Below are 19,188 nucleotides of genomic sequence, written 5' to 3' on the forward strand. Positions count from 1 at the left end.
AGGGCGGCATATAAATCAAATTAAAAAAAAAAAAAAACCTAACAGAATAAAAGATCTGGAAGGGACCGTGGAGGTCTTCTAGTCCAGTGGTCCCCAACCTTTTTATCGCCGCGGCCCGCTGAGCGCGCGCAGGGGTGCGGGCACGGCCCAGGAGCTTTTGCGCACGGCCCATTGCGCACGGCCCAGGAGCTTTTGCGCACGGCCCAGGAGCCTTTGCGCTGCAGTGTTTATGTCCCCCGGCTGCTGCGCGGCCCGGTGCCAGGTACTCCACGGCCCGGCACCGGTCCACGGACCGGGGGTTGGGGACCACTGTTCTAGTCCAACCCCCTGCTCAAGCAAGAAACCCTTTACCATTTCAGACGGCTGTCCAGTCTCTTCTTAAAAACCTCCCATGATGAAGCACCCACAACTTCTGAAGGAAAGCTGTCACACTGGTTAATTGTCCTCACTCTTAGGAAGGTTCTCCTTAATTCCAGGTTGCTTCTCCCCTTGATTAATTCACATTCTGTTCTCACGCTTAGGGTCCTTGGATCTGCCAGGCCTTGTTTCATGCTGGCATTTCTGGTGCCTCCTGTCACCACCAACCCTCCACCCCCCCCCAATATCCCCTTACTCTCCTCCCTCCCCCCCCTCCTTTTATGGCAGGATGCAATCGAAGTGAACCGACTTCAAAAGGTTATTATTATTATTATTTTATTTTATTATTATTTATGAGATTTTTATACCGCCCCCTCTCCCGAAGGACTCGGGGCGGTGCACAGCCAAAGTTAAAAACATACAATATAAACAATTAAAATACGTTTAAAACAGAATTAAATCTAAAATGGCTCCCCAATTTAAAATGCCTTACCCATACCCCTATAAAAAGACGAATTTAAAATTTAAAAATTTAAAATTTCCACATTTAAAAAGGGGGAAGATTTAGGCCAGGTTGTCAAATTCTTTTTGCATTTTTATCGTGCTGGGTCTGTTATCATTCAAAAGATGGAACTGAGTGCAAGCTGTCACCTCATTTTTTGATGCCTAATATCCCTCAAAGATATTTTTAAATCAACCAACCGATCCTCGTTCAGAGAATCTGGAGTTTTGAGAAGTTGTAAGGCGCTTCATCACTGGAGGTTTTTAAGGAGAGACTGGACAGCCACTTGCCTCAAATTGTATAGGGTCTCCTGCTTGAGTAGGGGGGTTGGACTAGAAGACCTCCAAGGTCCCTTCCAGCTCTATTCTGACTGAAGGCTTAATACCCCATCCAGTCCAGCAGTTTTTTTCTTATCAGTGACGGTATCCTTTCCATATCAGCAGATTAATTTTTCTGGCTCCAACTAGTTTTTAGACAACCCTTCCATAAAGGTTAAATTAATTTAACATCTTCAGTGATCATTCTGCCTATTTTTTTAATATATATGGCAGTGATGGCCAACCTTTTTGCTGTCCCATGCCAAAAGCAGGGGGAGTGTGGAGGGGGTCGCACATGCACATGCCCACACCCATAATTCAATGTGCCCTACCCCCATGCACATAAGCATATGACACACACCCCTCACTCCCCCCGCTTTTGGCACGTGATGGCATGGTGGGCCCGGTAGGCCCATTTTTTGCCTTCCCTAGGCTCCATAGGCTTTTTTGGAGCCTGGGGAGGGCGAAACAGCCTCTCCCCCCCCCCCCGGAGGCCCTCCAGAGGCCGGAAATGGCCCATTTTCCAACTTCCAGTGGGACCGGAAGGCCCGTTTTTCAGCCTCCCCAGGTTCCAAAGCCTTTCTAGGATCCTGGGGAGGGCAAAAACAGCTGTCCCACCCCACCACCCCCCCTGGAATCCCTCCGGAGGCCGGAAACAGCCCATTCCCGACTTCCGGTTGGCCTGGAAAACCCGAAAATCAAGTTTGGTAAGATCGTCTTAGTTCTCTCAGCCTTCTAGGCACTTGTTTAAGTACCACTAGTTGTTTTCCTCCATATTCTATTGGGTCGTCTCTCGTTCTATGTAATATCTTGTCTCGAATCAATTTCTTGACAAATCTAATATGAACTTCTTTGGGTAAATTATGCCTTGTCACATAGATAGTGTGGATTCTGTAAATCTTGTCCATTTCATTAGCCATCTCTTCTTTTCCAATTCCTAGAGCTCCTGCCAATAAATCCACCATCATCTCCAGTAGGTCCTCACCTTTATCTTCTCTCACATTTTGAAATCGTAAGTAGTGGTCTGTCTTTTTTATTTCTAACTGGATAACCATCATTTCGAGATCTTTATTGGCTTGTATTAATCTTTCATTCATTTCATCCACTCTTTTTTCCTCCCTTCCCATTCTCTCTTCCATCTCTTGTCGTTTCTGCTCATTTTTCATAATTTGCTGTTGGAAATATTCAAATTTATCGTCCATCGATTTCATCTTTTCTTTAAGTTCTCCGGCGTCATTCCTCACTTCTCCTATCTCTCTTTTCAGATCCTCATGATTTTTCAGCATTACATCTTGCATTGATTGTAACATTAGTTGTAAGTCCTTAAATGAATTAGATCTTTCTCTTTGCATCATTTCTTCTATAGACCTTTGTCCTGCTGGATTCAGTTCAACTGTTGTGGCTTGGGCTGCCTGCCTCCTTTCTGTAACAATTCTCGTTAAATTAGGAATACTCATCACCTTTGTCACCAGGTTAAACCAACCTCCCCACTTTTTTGCAGTCGTTGTATTTCCTTCCAGCACTCCCAAACTATCACTCTGTCTATTCCATTCCTGCTTACCACAAGATTTATATTATTCTTGAATCTATTAATGGCTTACATATCAATTGTGTTAACCTTATGCTATTAAATCATTTAATACTTAGTTTTTAAATACTTATGTCAAAATATAATTCAAAATTTTCAATTCAAAACATCAATCAATATTTGAAATTAATTAGTAGCAGAATATATGGCTAAATCATTTATAATATAAATAATATCAATAATTAAAGAAAGTGATAATAGAGATGGTTTCTTCTTAATATGGTGTTCCACAATCAGTTTCCCTGGTACTTTGTTGGAAGAGACAGGTGAGCTTCCTGGGTCTATCAATGAAGAAGAAAGAGCATAGGAAGCAGAGCAGGAGGGAAACCAGGAGGATGTAGGTGAAATTTTGGTTGTTAGTCATGACAATCAGTGTGTCTCGAAGCATAAAGAAAATTGCCAGGACTGCTAATGTAATCATGGAGAGAAAAAGTAAAATGTATCCCAGAATCTCTTGACAAGAAAGGAAGTGGAGCTTTTTGGCAACGCAGTGGTCCTTGACCTTGTTGGGATATTGGTCTTCTGGGCAGGGATCACAGTGGGCTCCATCTGAAATCAAGAGTCCTTAAAGACCCCTGTTGCTTCCAAAAAACACACACACCACATAATAGTTCTCTTTTTATCAGATTCGTTTGAGAGATTCTCATTGGCTGCTTCCAACCTTGACTTCCTTGGTCTCCCCTTAGCCATGTTTGATTTTTCATCAACACTCACAACAGATATGTGCCATATTTTTATATCCATTTGCACACCTTATAATTGTTCAACTCTTTTTCTCCATCCTTACTGTATACTCTATCACGACACACAAATTATTTTATTGTTTTTTATTGTAAATTTTCCTTTTCCAAAACACTAATACATGTTCAAACAGACAGTGTCATTAATTATAGAAACTGGATTAACAGTTCATATAATCAGCACATTGTATACAATACATGTAAATACCTCTTAAACTTTCATATAAATATTACTTATTTTTGTTTCTTTTATCTGTCCACCTATACCATTTTCCCCACATCGCACAGTATTCTGAATTGTCTTTTTCTCTTAATTCTAGCGTTAATTTGTTCATTTCGGCACATTCAAATACTTTTTGAATAATCAGTCCCTCTGGTGGTAAATTATGTTCTTTCCAATATTGTGCAAATGTGATTCTTGCTACGGTAAGTATATGTAAAATCAAGTATCTTATTTCTTTGGAATATTTGGTTTTTAGTATACCTAGGAAAAATGTATCTGGAATTAACTCAATTTTGCAGTTTGTTAGGTCTTGTAACCAATGTTGTACTTTGATCCAATACTTCCTCACTTCGGGACATGTCCACTAGGCGTGAAAGAAGGTACCTTGATGATAATTGCATTTCCAGCATTTGGGGCTTAGGTTTGGATATATTTTAGCCAGTCTTGCTGGCACTAGATGCCAACAATAGAGCATTTTATATTGATTTTCTTTATAGACTGCCGATTTTGTTAACATATAGTTTTTATTCCAAATCATTTCCCATTCATCCAGAACTTTCAGATTTGGGTTTTCCCCAGATGTGCCTATACAACATGCCTACTAAATCTATACTTTGAGGAATACACCTGCCTAATGGATCCAAATGGCAACATCATCCCCTATAACTCTCCATACTTTCCCCTCTTTGCAGACCTCCATTGCTTCCAAAAAAACATGCACACCACATAATAGTTCTCTTTTTATCAGATTCATTTGAGAGATTCTCATTGGCTCCTTCCAACCTCACTTCCTCAGTCTCAGTCTCATCTTTGATTTTACATCAAGGCTCACAACAGATTATCTGCCATGTTTTTATATCCACTTGCACACCTTATAAGTGTTCGTATACCTGTTGTTAAGGTGTGAATTGATCCAGATGATCATTTGAAAAAAGAAAGAGGTTCTGGGGTTCTCTGACAAGCACTTATTTTAATTTCTTCACTCCATTTCAATGTCAATCACAACTATCTTGGTGTTTGATGTATTATTTTTCAAATACATATTCACAATCAGTAGGTATCTATAATCTATGGAACATTTGTTGCAAATGATTTGTGTCCTTAGACAACGTATCACAGTCTCTATATATTGAAGTACACAGAAATTTGGCTAACCAAATAACCAGTTTTAAGCATCTGCTATTGAAATTCATTAAACAAGAGAAAATCATCCACTCTATTTAACAATGAACGAGTCATCATGTAATCCATTAATTTTCACCCTTCCTTCCTTCCTTCCTTCCTTCCTTCCTTCCTTCCTTCCTTCCTTCCTTCCTTCCTTCCTTCCTCCCATTCTCTGCCCATCCTTCCTCCTTCATAATTGGAACTCAGCAAAGCCTCAGAGTCCTAGGGAAACAAATCTCCTTAAAAAGGCTAATAGTGAGCCCAAGACATTTCTAAAGACTCTTTTGATAAAAATAAATAAAGTGGGGAACTCTCCTGCTGTAAACTAAACACATCTTTCATATCAAGGTTTATTTTCAAGATCAAAGGGGCCTCAACAGGAGTTAAAGAAAAATAAAATGGTAAGGGATTATTGATGATAAACTGGTATATTGCTACCAGCTACATACTTTTATTACCAATTATTTAATATTCATAATTTTTAAGAAATCAGATTAAATACAAAAATGCCCAAAAGTCAAAAACAAAAGTTTCCAATCCTTGCATTTCAGACATTCTTATGCCTCATTATGTTTTCCCTACAATTCAAATTGGGCCTCAGAAGGATAATGTAGCATTTGGGAAAAAAGATACAAGCCAAGAGAGCAGCCCCAGAGGCCAAGATGGAGAAGATCTCCACAGCCACCATGGCCTTCCCTTTGGTGCTCAAATACGTGGGGAGGAAGGAGATCCAAACACTGCAAAAGACCAGCATGCTAAAAGTTATGAACTTGGCTTCATTAAAACTGTCGGGCAATTTCCTAGCCAGAAAGGCCACTGTGAAACTGATGAAGGCCAGGAAACCCAGGTAGGCAAGGACAGCATAAAACATTGAAGCTGAGCCTTCATTACATTCCAAGATGGCCTCTCCTATCAAGGAGTGGAAGTCCAAGTTGGGAAATGGGGGAGAGGTGACTAGCCAGATGGCACAAAGAACTGCTTGGACCAGGGGACAGGCTAACACAATGGAGTAGGTCAGTGGTTTTCCTAAGAGTTTCTTGGTTTGGTTTCCTGGTTTGGTAGCCATGAAGGCCAGAACCACCATGACAGTTTTTGCCAAGACAGAGGAAACTGCAAAGGAAAAGAGAATGGCAAAAGCAGTTTGTCGGAAGAGACAGGTGAGCTTCCCAGGTTGACCAATGAAAAGGAATGAGCAGAGGAAGCAGAGCAGGAGGGAGACCAGGAGGATGTAGGTGAGATCTCGGTTGTTGGCCTTTACAATCGGTGTATCATGATGTTTAAGGAAAATTGCCAGAACTCCCATTGTGATCATGGAGAGAGAAAGTTGGAGTGAAGCTAAAGCATATCCCAGAGGCTCTTCATAGGCAAGGAAATGGATCTTCTTGGCAATGCAGTGGTCCTTGTCCATGTTGGGATATTGATCTTCTGGGCAGGGATCACAGGAAGCTGCATCTGAAATCAAGAGTCATTTTGCATTTGATAGTCTATCGAAAAGGACAAATCATCCTTCAATATTGATTATCCTGAGGATAGATTAACCTGAGACAAAGTGATACAAAATGACAACAAAGTTTGTTTCTTTTGAATGGTTTCCTTGATCCTGGAATATCTACAATTAAAATGTGCTCTACCTGTCTGGTTAGAAATGGTCCCTTTTGGACAAGGGTCACATTGGTAGCAGCAAACCTGCTCACCCTCTGGAACTCTTCTCCTCTCTCCTGCATGGCACCTCTTCATGCCACACCTGGCAAAGGGCACCTTCTACAAGAGAAAAGAGAAATGCTTAAAAGGATCTCGGCAATTAATATGCTTTATTTATTCATTTGTACATTTCTGTTTCCATTGTCAGAATGTCTTCAAAAGCAATGGTTAACAGAAACCAGGAAAAACTCCTGGGGGATTAAGGCTAGTGCCACTCTAAGCTACCAATGGATTCTAGAGATTGGAACTGGGGCTTGACATTCAAAAGAAGGCTTGTGAGAGAAACCGGAAGCATCGCGGCAAGACTGGCTGGAAAATAGCGGGCTCTAGTGAGCCCTACAAAAATACAGCCAGACAAACTGTTGTCCTTCGGACCAGAACTGTCCTATAGGGACAGTGAAGGAGAGGCACCTCGGATGACCAAAAGGACAGGCAAGTTCCTCGGAAGTTTGGAGGCAGCTCTTCAAACCAGCGGTATGGGTGGCAGCTATTAAAAATGACCGCTTTGAACCTGGGGTAACCGGAATAAAATTTTGTGCAGGAGTGGTGTTTGAATGGAGTACTGGTACCAGGTGAATGATTTTTTTAAAAAAAATTGATTTATATGCCATCCTTCTCTGGGGACTCAGGGTGGCTTACAATGTGTTAAGCAATAGCCTTCATACTTTTGTATATTTATTCAAAGTCAGTTTATTGCCCCCACAATCCGGGTCCTCATTTTACCTACCTTAGAAAGGATGGAAGGCTGAGTCAACCTTGAGCCTGGTGAGATTCGAACCTGCAGTAATTGCAGGCAGCTGATGTTAATAACAGTGCTTTAGTCGGCTGCGCTACCAGGGCTCATTGGCCAACTCAGAGGTTAAAAAAAGGAAATAAAAAAAAAACTTTAAAAGTTTTTTTTTTTAAGTTCTTAAAACTTTTTCCTCCCTTTCCCTGGGAGGAAATGAGCAGCTAATTGACAGTTGGGAATTTTAATGGAGGGAGAAGAACAAAGAACAAAGTTAAAGTACTAAAGCCCAAAAAAGAAAACTTTATATTTGGATTTAAAATTGGATTTGGAGAAATTAAAATCAATACAAGAAAAAGAAACCTGAGGAAAGGTGCTTTTTAATGAGGATTTGAAATATTTTTGATAGTTTTGATAATTGAAGGAAGAACAAAGAAGAGATCAAAATATTAAAGCCCAAGAAAGGAAATTTTTACAACTGGATTTAAAACTGAATTGGGAGAAATTAAAAACAATAAAAGGAAAAGAAATTTGAGAGAAAGTATTTTCTATGTGGATTAAAAATACTTTTGCAAGCTTGATACTTTGTTGTTCTGAGAATTGTGGATTGGAGAGAGACATCTGCTGGTGGAAAGAAAGCACTACAATGACGGGCCTGAAAATTGAAGGAAATAACAGCAGTGACCTTGATCACTGAAAGAACTATGAGAAACTTTAAGAAGTATTTGTTACATTTTAAACTGCTTGGTCTCGATTTTTATAGGAGGTGAAATGCAACAAAGCTTTAAATTGGAGTGGATTGGACCAACATTTGAAATGGATATTATCTGGAAATAAAAAAGAGACTATATAGATAATAATGTTTATATATTATGCATTAAGAAGAGATTAAGATAAGATAAATAAGTAGGGAAAGAGAATATTACGGCAGAAATTGAAATACATAAAAACAAAAAAGAAGATTGGAATAGATATCAATACATAACTATGTTATAAGTTGTATAAGATGTGACCCAGTCAATACTCTGTTCATAAAATATGTATGTAAAAGAAAAATTTAATAAAACTTTTTTTTCTTTTTAAAGAAGCCTTGTGAATTGAGCTACAGCTTTTCTGAAGCAAACAGTGATGGAGATCCAACTGAATGGGAATGGTCCATGTAAACCATTCTTGGCTGCTCCATCAGTATCCTGGGTTTCAACCAGAATTTCTTCCTGATCTCCATCCTTTTTCATCTGTCACAAACCAGACCTCAAATATGTTACATGAAAAACAAGTTTTTCATCAAATACTTGCTGAAGCTTTGATTCGGTCACCTGTTTTACAGTAAGGAGAATATCTTGAATCCCTAGAAGAGAATTTGTCTTTTACTGAATTCATTTAAACTTCCAGCTCACCTTTCTTGTCCAGACAATTGAACTAGAGTTGATGGTGAAATCTTGGCCTGGGGGAGCCCCAGGATCAATGTGCCCAACTTTCACAGGGAAAAAAGATAAATTGGGGAAGAGAACCCAGTTAAGTAGATCATAACGTGCAGATCCCAGTCCATCTTCTGAGAAGGATATTTCATCTCCAGCACTGTTGTTGAATTGGACATTCCTCAAATAGGGAAGAAGCTGAGGGAAAAGAGACTGTCAGGGTTCAAAGTAACAGACCCAACGAAATCAAAACTCTGAGGCCTGGAGTTTCCTTAAAGTAAGAATTTATTAGGAAGAAGCTGACTGTGAAGGACCCAAGGTTTTCCCTACCCAAATCAAAGCCCCAGTTATCTCTATCTCCCACCCACCCCCTTAAGTTCCCACAGCTGCAACAGGTCTTACTGTGGCAGCCTTGAAGATTTCCAAAATGGCTTCAGGTCTGACAGAGACATTCAGAAATTGGAATAATTAGTTGAAAGACACAAATGAGACATTATGGCTTCTATCATTTTGTGATGGCCATCATCTTAGGAGGTTTGTATATATCTGAGAATCTAAAAGGGGTTCCTTGATGGAGATCTCAGCAGTCAGGAATAACACCCAATTTTTAAGTCCTTCCCAAAAACTTCAAACTTTTCTTTTTCACATTGGGCATTTCGTATCATGACTTCTTCACCACCATTTCATGAGAATGATATCTACCTACAAAAATATCAAAGTATTACTTCACAGAAACAGTAGTGGAAGCTCGGACCAACTTCCAACAGAGATAGTCAGTCAATCATCAGTAATTGATTTTAAGTAGGCTTGGGATAAAGATGTCCTTCATCCAAAAAAAAAAAAAATAGAAGTAAATCAATAATAAAAATAATAACTAAAGAACAATTAAATCATTAAAGAACTAAATAAAATTAAAAAGAAACAAAAAGTGAATAAAGACAAAGTGCAGACTCAATGGATCACTGCTGTCAGTTTTCTCTGTTTCTAACTATTCTAACTATCATGAATTCCCCCCCCCCCTTGATTCTAGCTTGGATCTCTCTTTGATAATCTCCCATCTTTTACTTGAGGTGCTTTGGAATATAGGTCGAGCCCCTCTTCTCTGTGACAGCACCTCAAATGTTGGAAGATTGCTATCACATCAGCCCTAATCTTCCTATTTCATGAGACTAGATACCTGCAAAACTACAAAAAGAAAACCCTACTCAAAAGACTCAGGAGACCGGTGGAAGAGGAAAAGGACATTGTGGTGGAGAACTAAAAGAAGAAGGAGGTGTTTGGTGGAGTGAGCAAGCAGACACTGAATTTACCACAGCTAAGTAAGTAAGGTGTATCAGAGCCTTAAGCCATACAAGTCTTCCTAAGATGCAAACCAGCTACAGCCCTCTGGTCACAAGGAATTGTTTCTCCCCAAGAACTGTGTGACGGAGGAGGAACTCAACCAAATGGAACATTAAAAGGCTACTGAAGTATCAAGGCTGGAAGGGAGAGGATAATATATGGCTAAGTGTATGATAAAAGGAGGTTATGTCCTGGCAAATGGACCAGAATTCCCAATCCTTAAAAGCAAAGGCTAGCAAGGAATGGTGGTTATGCTGCCTTTATGGATTGAAAAAGTGGACAATTAAAAGAACATGGAATGAATGGGTAATTTGTAACTTGTTTAGGTATTGTTATGGAATCAAAATGCAGCAAGCAATGCTAGGAAACTGCCAATATGCCCACTAGGAAGGTTGTAGCTTCTGGCAGAATTGCTACCTTGCTTTATGTTCTCTGTTGATCTCGGATAGATAGATAGATAGATAGATAGATAGATAGATAGATAGATAGATAGATAGACAGACAGACAGACAGACAGACAGACAGACAGACAGACAGAATTCTTTATTGGCCAAGTGTGATTGGACACACAAGGAATTTGTCTCTGGAATTTATTTATTTATTTATTTATTTATTTATTTATTTATTTATTTATTTATTTATTTATTTATTTATTTAATTTCTATACCGCCCTTCTCCCGAAGGACTCAGGGCGGTGTACAGCCTAATTAAAAACACAAAGACAGACAGTATTTAAAATTGATTAAAATTATTAAATAGTAGGCCTAATTTATAAAACCCCGAATTTAAAAACCCAATTTAATTTAAAACCAATTAAAATCATTATATTGATAGCCCAGCTTGGCGGAACAACATGGTTTTGAGGGCACAGTGAAATACACGGAGATCAGAGATTTTGCGAATTTCTGGGGGGAGTTCATTCCAAAGGACAGGGGCTCCCACAGAGAAGGCCCTCCCCCTGGGTGTCGCCAGCCGACATAGTTTGGCTGATGGCACCCTGAGGAGACCCTCTCTGTGGGAGCGGACTGGCTGGTGGGAGGCTACTGGTGGCAGAAGACGGTCTCGAAGGTACCCGGGTCCAATGCCATGATGCTACCTCCCTTGGATGACCATTTTATAAAACTCAGACAACCTTTGAAGACTTTTGAAGAACTTTTAGGAAGATCTTTTCTTATGGACAACTGGTTTGGTTTATTTCTCTTCCCCCCAACCCCGCCCCTTCAACCCCTTTTCAACAAAATATTATACTTAATTTGTTTGATTGTTTTTTTTTAATTACCATTTTAATCTGGTTTGATGCAGATTTTATGCAGTATTATGATGCCATAGAGATATTTATTTCAAGAAATACACATGGGGAGCTTCGTCTCTAAAGAGCTGAGGAATGGATTAAAAAAAAAAACAATCACAGAGATTACCTGCCATGACTGGACATTTGATAACCTCTTTCCAAGTCTTAGCATGGCTGGTCGCCCCCTGGATCCATGCATTCCATGTAGTCCGTGTGCAACAGCATAAATGGCATTGTAGATATTGTAACTTTCACCTGTCATGCTTGTTTCAAACATGTAAGATGGCAGATTCTGTAAATTCTCTTTTCCTGTACATGGTTTTCTCCCCATTGGAGGCATCATGCCTGGCTTGTGGATCTTGCAGTGAAAGACATATTCCCACCATAGAGGGAGAAGGAAATCCCCTCGTGGGTTCAAAGGATCTAAAGACATGAGAAAATGGCTGAATTCTGAGACTTCCCTTGTATGGTCCCTGAAATGCAAAGCCCCATGGAAGGACTTTATAGATTTCAATATATATCGAGAGTTCAGCACATTAAGCTTCCAACTGGATGTAAAGATCCAAACTTTCAGAAGTGATTTTTTTCTCCATTTTTCATATACAAACAGAATCGTTTGTACATTTGAAGTAGTACTGATATCTCCAAACAGAATAATCACTTCACCTTTAGACCAAGTGTCGAAAATATGAACTAATTTCGACATTGGAATATCAGAAAAATCAACTTTCAACATTATAGTGAAGGCCAGGCAGATCTCCTTCTCCTTGAGCATTGGCATCACAGCTGAGATAAAATGTTCTCCATTGTCATCGTCAGCGGCCACCAGCCCAACCCAGTTCCACTGGAAATACAGGAGCAGCTGGACTAAACCCACATACTGAGCAAATTCACTGGGATTAATCCGGAAGAAGGAAGGATAATCTCTTCTGTCTCCTTCAGTGAACTCAAAGCCAACACCAAGCTAGAGAAAGTGAGAATCTTCTTTCAAAAACAAAGTTAAGTTTTATTTCAATTTCAATTTCAATTTAATTGAATTTATATGCCGCCCCTCTCCAAAGACTCAGGGCAGCTCACAAGACATTTAAAATCCTAATTAAAAACATTTAAAAATTAAAAACATTAAAACTCATTCACACCATTCATGGCTGGATCTCGCTGGATCACAAGAGTGAGATCAATGGCCCCAGGCCTGCCGGAAAAGCCAGGTCTTCACCCCTTTTAGGAAGGCCAATAGGGTGGGGATGGTCTGGACCTCAGGAGGTAACTGGTTCCAGAGAGCTGGGGCAGCCACAGAGAAGGCCCTCCCCCGCGGGCCCGCCAGCCGGCACTGTTTAGCTGATGGGACCCGGAGGAGACCAACTCTGTGGGATCTTACCAGTCTCTGGGAGCTATGCGGTAGAAGGCAGTCTCGAAGATAACCTAGCCCTGAGCTATGTAGGGCTTTAAAGATAATAACCAACACCTTGAATTGTGACCAGAGACCAATAGGGAGTCAGTGCAGCTCGTGGAGAATTGGTGTAATGTGGGTGTACCTAGGTGCACCCACGACAGCTCACACGGCTGCGTTCTGGACCAACTGTAGTCTCTGAACACTTTATGGTGACTTTAAGAGTTATGATTTTGAAAAGTATATCAATATTTATTTGTGGTTATGTAAAATGTATCTCGATATATAAAATATAAAAAATAAATTCAACTATAGGAAGGATTATCTAAGTCATATTGTCAGAACTTCATGTTCAACTTTGGCTTCGGTGTGTCTTTCTGTTGTTTGTCCATTCCTTATTGTATTCCCCTTACCTGTGGGACCTTGAAGATGCTGAAGATGGAGGCCATCAGCCTTGAGGACTTGGGGTTGTCACCCGCAATGACAGAGAGCAGGGTATCCTTCTGGTCACATTTATAACCTGGAATCATTTGGCCTCGTGTGGAGATCAGAGAGAGGCTGAATAAAGAACTATTCCTCTCAGTCTTGTGATTGTCATAAATGTGGAAGCCAAGAGTGATGTTGGGGAGGAGAACCAGATCCTTGTTGACTTCTGTAACAGCAAACATCAAGGCCAGGAACTTCTCAAAGTTCTTGGGTTGTATGGCGCTACAGTGAAAATAAAACATTGGGGAACATTAAAGGAAGATAGTGTCTGCTGATAGAGTTTGCATCGCCATATTTTTGGTTTAGTTTGCATCAGCAAAAGTTTCATTGAGTTTTTTCTCACTTTTTTCCTTGATTATTTCTATAGCTTAGTGAGAGAGGAAAAAAGCTCTCTCTCCATATCATGGAGAATTTTATACAATTCTATCACCCCCCTTTCTTCCCTTTGCTTTAGTGATTGTGTTATTCTTGGAGCAGCTTCTTCAGGTTTGGTCATTGATGACCACAAGACTCCAGTGGGGGATGGGAGGGTGTCATAGCACAGATTTACTGAAGATATAATTCATGAGAAATGCTGGTTCCAAAACTGAGGGATTTTGGCTGTAACCCACCTTGGAAAAGGGTTGAGAATTGAGATTTTTCTTTACCATGATATTGTGTCCAGATTAATATTATAAATCAACTTCTTCACTAAGCCAGCAGAGTCTTTAAGGTGCTGCCCTCCCCACCTTTATATGCATTATAATCATCCTGATGAGATCTTCTGGAAAGACTCAAAATTCTAGCCCATTTATTTATTTTTATTTTATTATTCCTATTTCTATGCCGCCCACTCTCCGAGGATTGTGGGCAGATTACACCAAAGACAGTATACTAACTAGCATATTGCCCCCAACAATCTGGGTCCTCATTTTACCCACCTCGGAAGGATGGAAGGCTGAGTCAACCTTGAGCCGGTGAGATTTGATCCGCTGATCTGCTGAACTAGCAGTCAGCTGAAGTAGCTGCAGTACTGCACCCTAACCACTGCGCCACCTTGGCTCATTTCATGAGTTTGGTTCTTTATTGAGAAAGGGACAAATATCTGAATTACACAAAGACATTGAAGACAACACTAAAACAATTATTTTTGAAAGAAGTCTCTGAATCCAAAACAAAGAAAAAAGTCAAAAGAAAAAAAATATTTCCCCTCCAGGTGAAACTTACAAGAATTTATCAATAAGCAGGAGTGGGTCATTTTGAAAATCTGGGTCAACGAAGAGCGAAGGAGCTGCCAGGGGTAAATCTCCCCCAATAATTAGATCACCAGCTCTGTAATGTTCCCATGTATTCTGAAAGTTTAAACCTTTTTGTGGCACACATATGGCTTGCATCTTCTTAGCAGAAGTTGGAGGCAGGAGCCAGAAGAGCAGCAGCAGCAGCAAAAGAGGCAGCCCAGTCATTCTTCTCACCTTCCTTCCTAGATCACAAATCAAAGTTTGTGCCTAAGCAGAATTGCAGGCAACCCTTTAAATCTCATCAGATTTCCATAGTTGAGACAGTCTTGCCAGCTGGATGGCCTCAGGGCAAATGTATCTGATGTCTCTTTGTATTTTATTTTATCATTTTATTTCCTCTTACCTTTTCAATCTGAAATTAGACTATGTGCTGTATTTTATTTTATCTTATCTTATTTTAATGATAAAGTCGCAAGACTAATCTATCATTAAACTAATGTTATATCAACCATGTGTTCTCTGATCTGTGTTTGGGCTCTGACATGATCAGATAAGTCTCACCAAACCAAGACAATAGCTCTTTGAAAGAGAAGGAAAGGTTTTCTGCTAAGGGAGAACCCAGAACAGGTTTTTCCTTGGAAAATCTTTGTGGGTTGAAATCCACAGGGGACACTTTAAGAATTACTGCTCTGATAATCACAGAGAAGCAATCATCCTACCCTCTTAGCAATAGATGCTGTTTGAACATCAGATAGTGAAAAACATGTTTGTGTCTCTTGTTGTTAATCCACAGAGCAGATGGACTCTCAAGTCAAGGTGAAGTTGAGTTTTTGGCCTACAAGAAAGTGATCGCCTGCACATCAGATGGAGTTTGGCCTGTGTCATAATATATTCAGATCAGTGGTGAAATGTAAAATTTGTTCTGTTTGTACCGGTTCTGTGGGCGTGGCCTGGTGGGGGGGGTTAATATGACTGAGTGGGCATGGCCACCTTTTTTTTTTTTTTACTTTTAAAACCATTTTTTCTACAATCTCTTCGGCTGAAGAGGTTGTAAAAAAAATGCTTTTAAAGCCTCTGACGATCCCAGCTGATTTTCCTGATTGGCAGTGGCTTTTTTTCCCTTTAAAAACATTTTTTCTATAACCTCTTCAGCCAAAGAGGTTGTAGAAAAAATGTTTTTAAAAGCCTCTGATGATCCCAGCTGAGCTGTGTGATCATCAGAGGCTTTTTTTTTCTTTTAAAAGCATTTTTTCGGCCAAAGAGGTTGTAGAAAAAATGCTTTTAAAAGCCTCTGATGATCCCAGCTGAGCTGCGCGATCATCAGAGGCTTTTTTTTTAACTTTTAAAAGCATTTTTTCGGCCAAAGGTTGTAGAAAAAATGCTTTTAAATGTTAAAAAAAAGCCTCTGATGATTGTGTGGCTCAGCTGGGCAATGGTGGGGGGGGGGGGTGGCACAGGGATTTTTGCTACCAGTTCTCCAAACCACCCACCTCCATCGCTACCAGATCGGGTGATCCAGTCCGAACCGGGAGCATTTCACCCCTGGTTCAGATAGAATGAGACATGGTGGCAGTCAGCTGAACACTAATAATCATAACAATGTTCAGACGGAATAACTAGTTTAGTTATATTCACACAACAGGGGATGAAATTGATGATTGGTTGATTAAATTTATATGACTACCCATCTTATTCAGAAACACCCTGTATGTTGCAACATACAACAATCCACTAAAAACTGTGTTTAAAGGAGACAGTTGTGACTTAAAATCTTTATATAATAATTATTAAAAAGAATTAAAAGTTATAAGAGCAGAACTAAAACCATAAAGGACAATAATAGACAGGGGGATGTTGGAAAATCCCTGGTTGCATAAACAGAGGCATAGAATCAAAATGGTATGAAGTATTAGTACTGCTTTATAAATCCTCAGTAAGACCACACCTGGAATACTGCATCCAATTTTGGTCACCACATTACAAAAAGAGATGTTGAAACGTTCCAAAAAGTGCAAAAAAAAAAGCCCAGCAACTAAGACGATCAAGGGTCTGGAGGCAAAAACACATGAAGAACGGTTGCAAGAATTGGGAATGGCCAGTCTACAGAAAAGAAGGACTAGGGGGGACATGATAGCAGTATTCCACCATTTGAGGGGCTGCCTCAAAGAAGAGGGGGTCACCTTGTTATCCAAAGCACCAGAGAACAGAACAAGAAAGAATCGATGGAAACTAATCAAGGAAAGAAGCAACCTGGAATTAAGCAGCAGCGCGGGTAGTGATGGGAGCAACATGGCGCTCCCATGTAACACCGCTCCTGCGCGAGCTGCACTGGCTCCGGGTGGTCTTCTGGGTGCACTTCAAGGTGTTGGTTATCACCTTTAAAGCGCTCCATGGCATAGGGCCTAGCTATCTCCGAGACCGCCTGCTGCTACCGATGACCTCCCATTGACCTGTGCGCTCCCACAGAGAGGGCCTCCTCAGGGTGCCATCAGCCAAACAATGTAGGCTGGTGACCCCCAGGGGGAGGGCCTTCTCGGTGGGGGCTCCCACCCTCTGGAATAAGTTGCCCCCTGAGAGAAGGAGAATCCATGACCTCAATGCCTTCCGTCATGCCCTTAAAACCCATCTTTTCCAGCAAGCCGGGCTGGTTTAAGAAGAAATTTTTAAATTCTTTTAATCAGTTTGTGACTTCTTAACTTTCGGGCCAAATTTATATATATTTTTAACTGTTTTTAATATTTGTATTCTATGTTCTTATCTTGGCTGTACACCGCCCTGAGTCCTCAGGGAGAAGGGCAGTATATAAATTGGAAATTAAATTAAATTAAATTAAGGAAAAAATTGCTAACAGTGAGGACAATTAACCAGTAGAGCAGCTTGCCTTCAGAGGCAACGGACGATTATAAAAGATGTGAAAAGGAATTCCAGAAAGATCCATATAAGAAAGATGTTAAAATTAAAATTGACAAAATAAAACATAAAATAGACCTGCTGGAAAAGGAAGATCTAGCTCAAAAAATAAGAATCACCAAACAGAACTATTTTGAAAATGTGAATAAACCTGGAAGATGGCTAGCTTATAAACTGAAAAAGGATAGAGAATCAAGGAAAATAATGCAATTACTTGATGACCAAGGACAATGTAAATTTGGTAATAAAGAGATGGGGAAAATTATACAAGAATATTACAGACAGCTTTACAAAAAAGAGATAATAGAGGAGGAAAAAGTGATAAGGTACTTACAAAAAGCAAATCTACCACAGATTCCCAAGGATATCAAGGAGATGATGGAAAGGAGCATTATGATGATGGAATTAACAGAGGCAATTAAGAAGCAGAACAATGGAAAGGCACCAGGACCAGATGGCTTGCCAGTTGAGTATTACAGGATGCTACAAGAATCCTTAAATCTTCCATTACTGGAAGTTATGAACGAAGTAATGACAAAAAAGGAAATACCCAAATCATGGACAGAGGCTTATATCACATTGATCCATAAAGAAGATACGGACTCACAACAAATCAAAAACTATAGGCCTATATCCTTGCTAAATTCAGATTACAAACTTTTTGCTTCAATGCTGGCAGAAAGGCTTAAGAGATATTTGAATAACTTTATACATTCAGATCAAAATGGATTCCTACCAAAAGACAAATTAGAGATAATATAAGAATAATATTGGATACTTTAGAATATTATGAAGTGCATCCTTAAAAGCAGATGGCTTTGATACTTTTAGATGCACAAAAAGCATTTGACAATGTGAATTGGTGATTTATGATGTTACAAATGGAAGAGATGGGCTTTGGTAGGAAATTTATTCAGGCAATTGAAGCTATATATTCTAAACAGACAGCGAAGGTTATGATAAATGGAGAATTGACTGATTCTATTGAGATAGAAAAAGGTACTCGCCAAGGATTCCCATTGTCCCCATTGTTGTTTATTTGGACACTGAAAATTTTAAATAGAAATATTAGAGAAGAAAAAGAGATAAAAGATATGAAAATTTGAAAAGAAGAATATAAACTACAAGCTTTTGCTGATGACCTGGTCTTTATTATTGAAGAACCACTAGCATCAATAAAAAAACTGATAGAAATTATTGGAGAGTTTGGGGAAGTTGCTGGTTTGAAAATTAATAAAGAAAAGACAAAAATAATGACTAAAATATGTTAAAAAAACAAAACGAAGAACTGATGGAGATTTTCAAGATGCAGGTCACAAACAAGGTAAAATATTTGGGAATACATTTGACAACGAGATGTAGTTCACTTAAAGAAAATAATTATAATAAGCTTAAGCAACAGATAGGACAAGATTTGGTGAAATGGGGAAATTTGCAGTTATCTATGATAGGTACCATTGCAACTATTAAGATTAATATTTTACCTAGAATTCCGTACCTTTTTCAGACTATTCCAATAAAGTTGGGCAAGGAATTTTTTGTAGATTTGAACAAAATGGTGTCAAAATACATTTGGCAGGGAAAAAAGGCAAGAATAAAATTTAAGCTGTTACAAGATGCTAAAATGAGGGGTGGTTTTGGATTACTGAATGTTGAATTATATTATCAAGCAGCTAATTTAATGTGGATTAAAGAATGGATAACATTGAAAAATATTAGACTATTGAATTTGGAGGGACATGATTTGTTAATGGGGTGGCATGCCTTTCTATGGTATAAAGGAACTAAAATACAGGGGTATTTTAGAAGACATCAG

The 19,188-nt window shown here is 39.5% G+C and overlaps 1 protein-coding gene across 1 annotated transcript; it reads right to left on the reverse strand.

Annotated features, from left to right (window-relative positions):
- Window positions 1–5,438: 5,438 nt before the first annotated feature.
- Window positions 5,439–12,150, reverse strand: LOC139308402 (vomeronasal type-2 receptor 116-like). The gene is made up of 4 exons (XM_070931920.1): window positions 11,497–12,150; window positions 8,717–8,935; window positions 6,523–6,652; window positions 5,439–6,343 (listed from the first exon to the last, which is right to left on the reverse strand). Exons 1-4 carry the CDS (start codon window positions 12,148–12,150, stop codon window positions 5,439–5,441), a joined length of 1,908 nt encoding a protein of 635 aa, XP_070788021.1.
- Between the last annotated feature and the right edge of the window lie 7,038 nt (window positions 12,151–19,188).

Source organism: Pituophis catenifer, unplaced genomic scaffold (assembly GCF_029215685.1).
Source record: "Pituophis catenifer annectens isolate HBS135680 unplaced genomic scaffold, rPitCat1.0.hap2 SCAF_1, whole genome shotgun sequence".
NCBI classification, from domain to species: domain Eukaryota; kingdom Metazoa; phylum Chordata; class Lepidosauria; order Squamata; family Colubridae; genus Pituophis; species Pituophis catenifer.

Excerpts from the sequence above, each read along its gene's own strand:
- LOC139308402 (XM_070931920.1), bottom strand. The coding sequence starts at position 12,150 with ATGCCAATGCTCAAGGAGAAGGAGATCTGCCTGGCCTTCACTATAATG. Across the intron at positions 8,936-11,496 it reads CAAATGTCCAGTCATGGCAG|CTTCTTCCCTATTTGAGGAA; the intron begins GTAATCTCTGTG and ends CTTTTCCCTCAG. Across the intron at positions 6,653-8,716 it reads CAATTGTCTGGACAAGAAAG|AAGGTGCCCTTTGCCAGGTG; the intron begins GTGAGCTGGAAG and ends TTTCTCTTGTAG.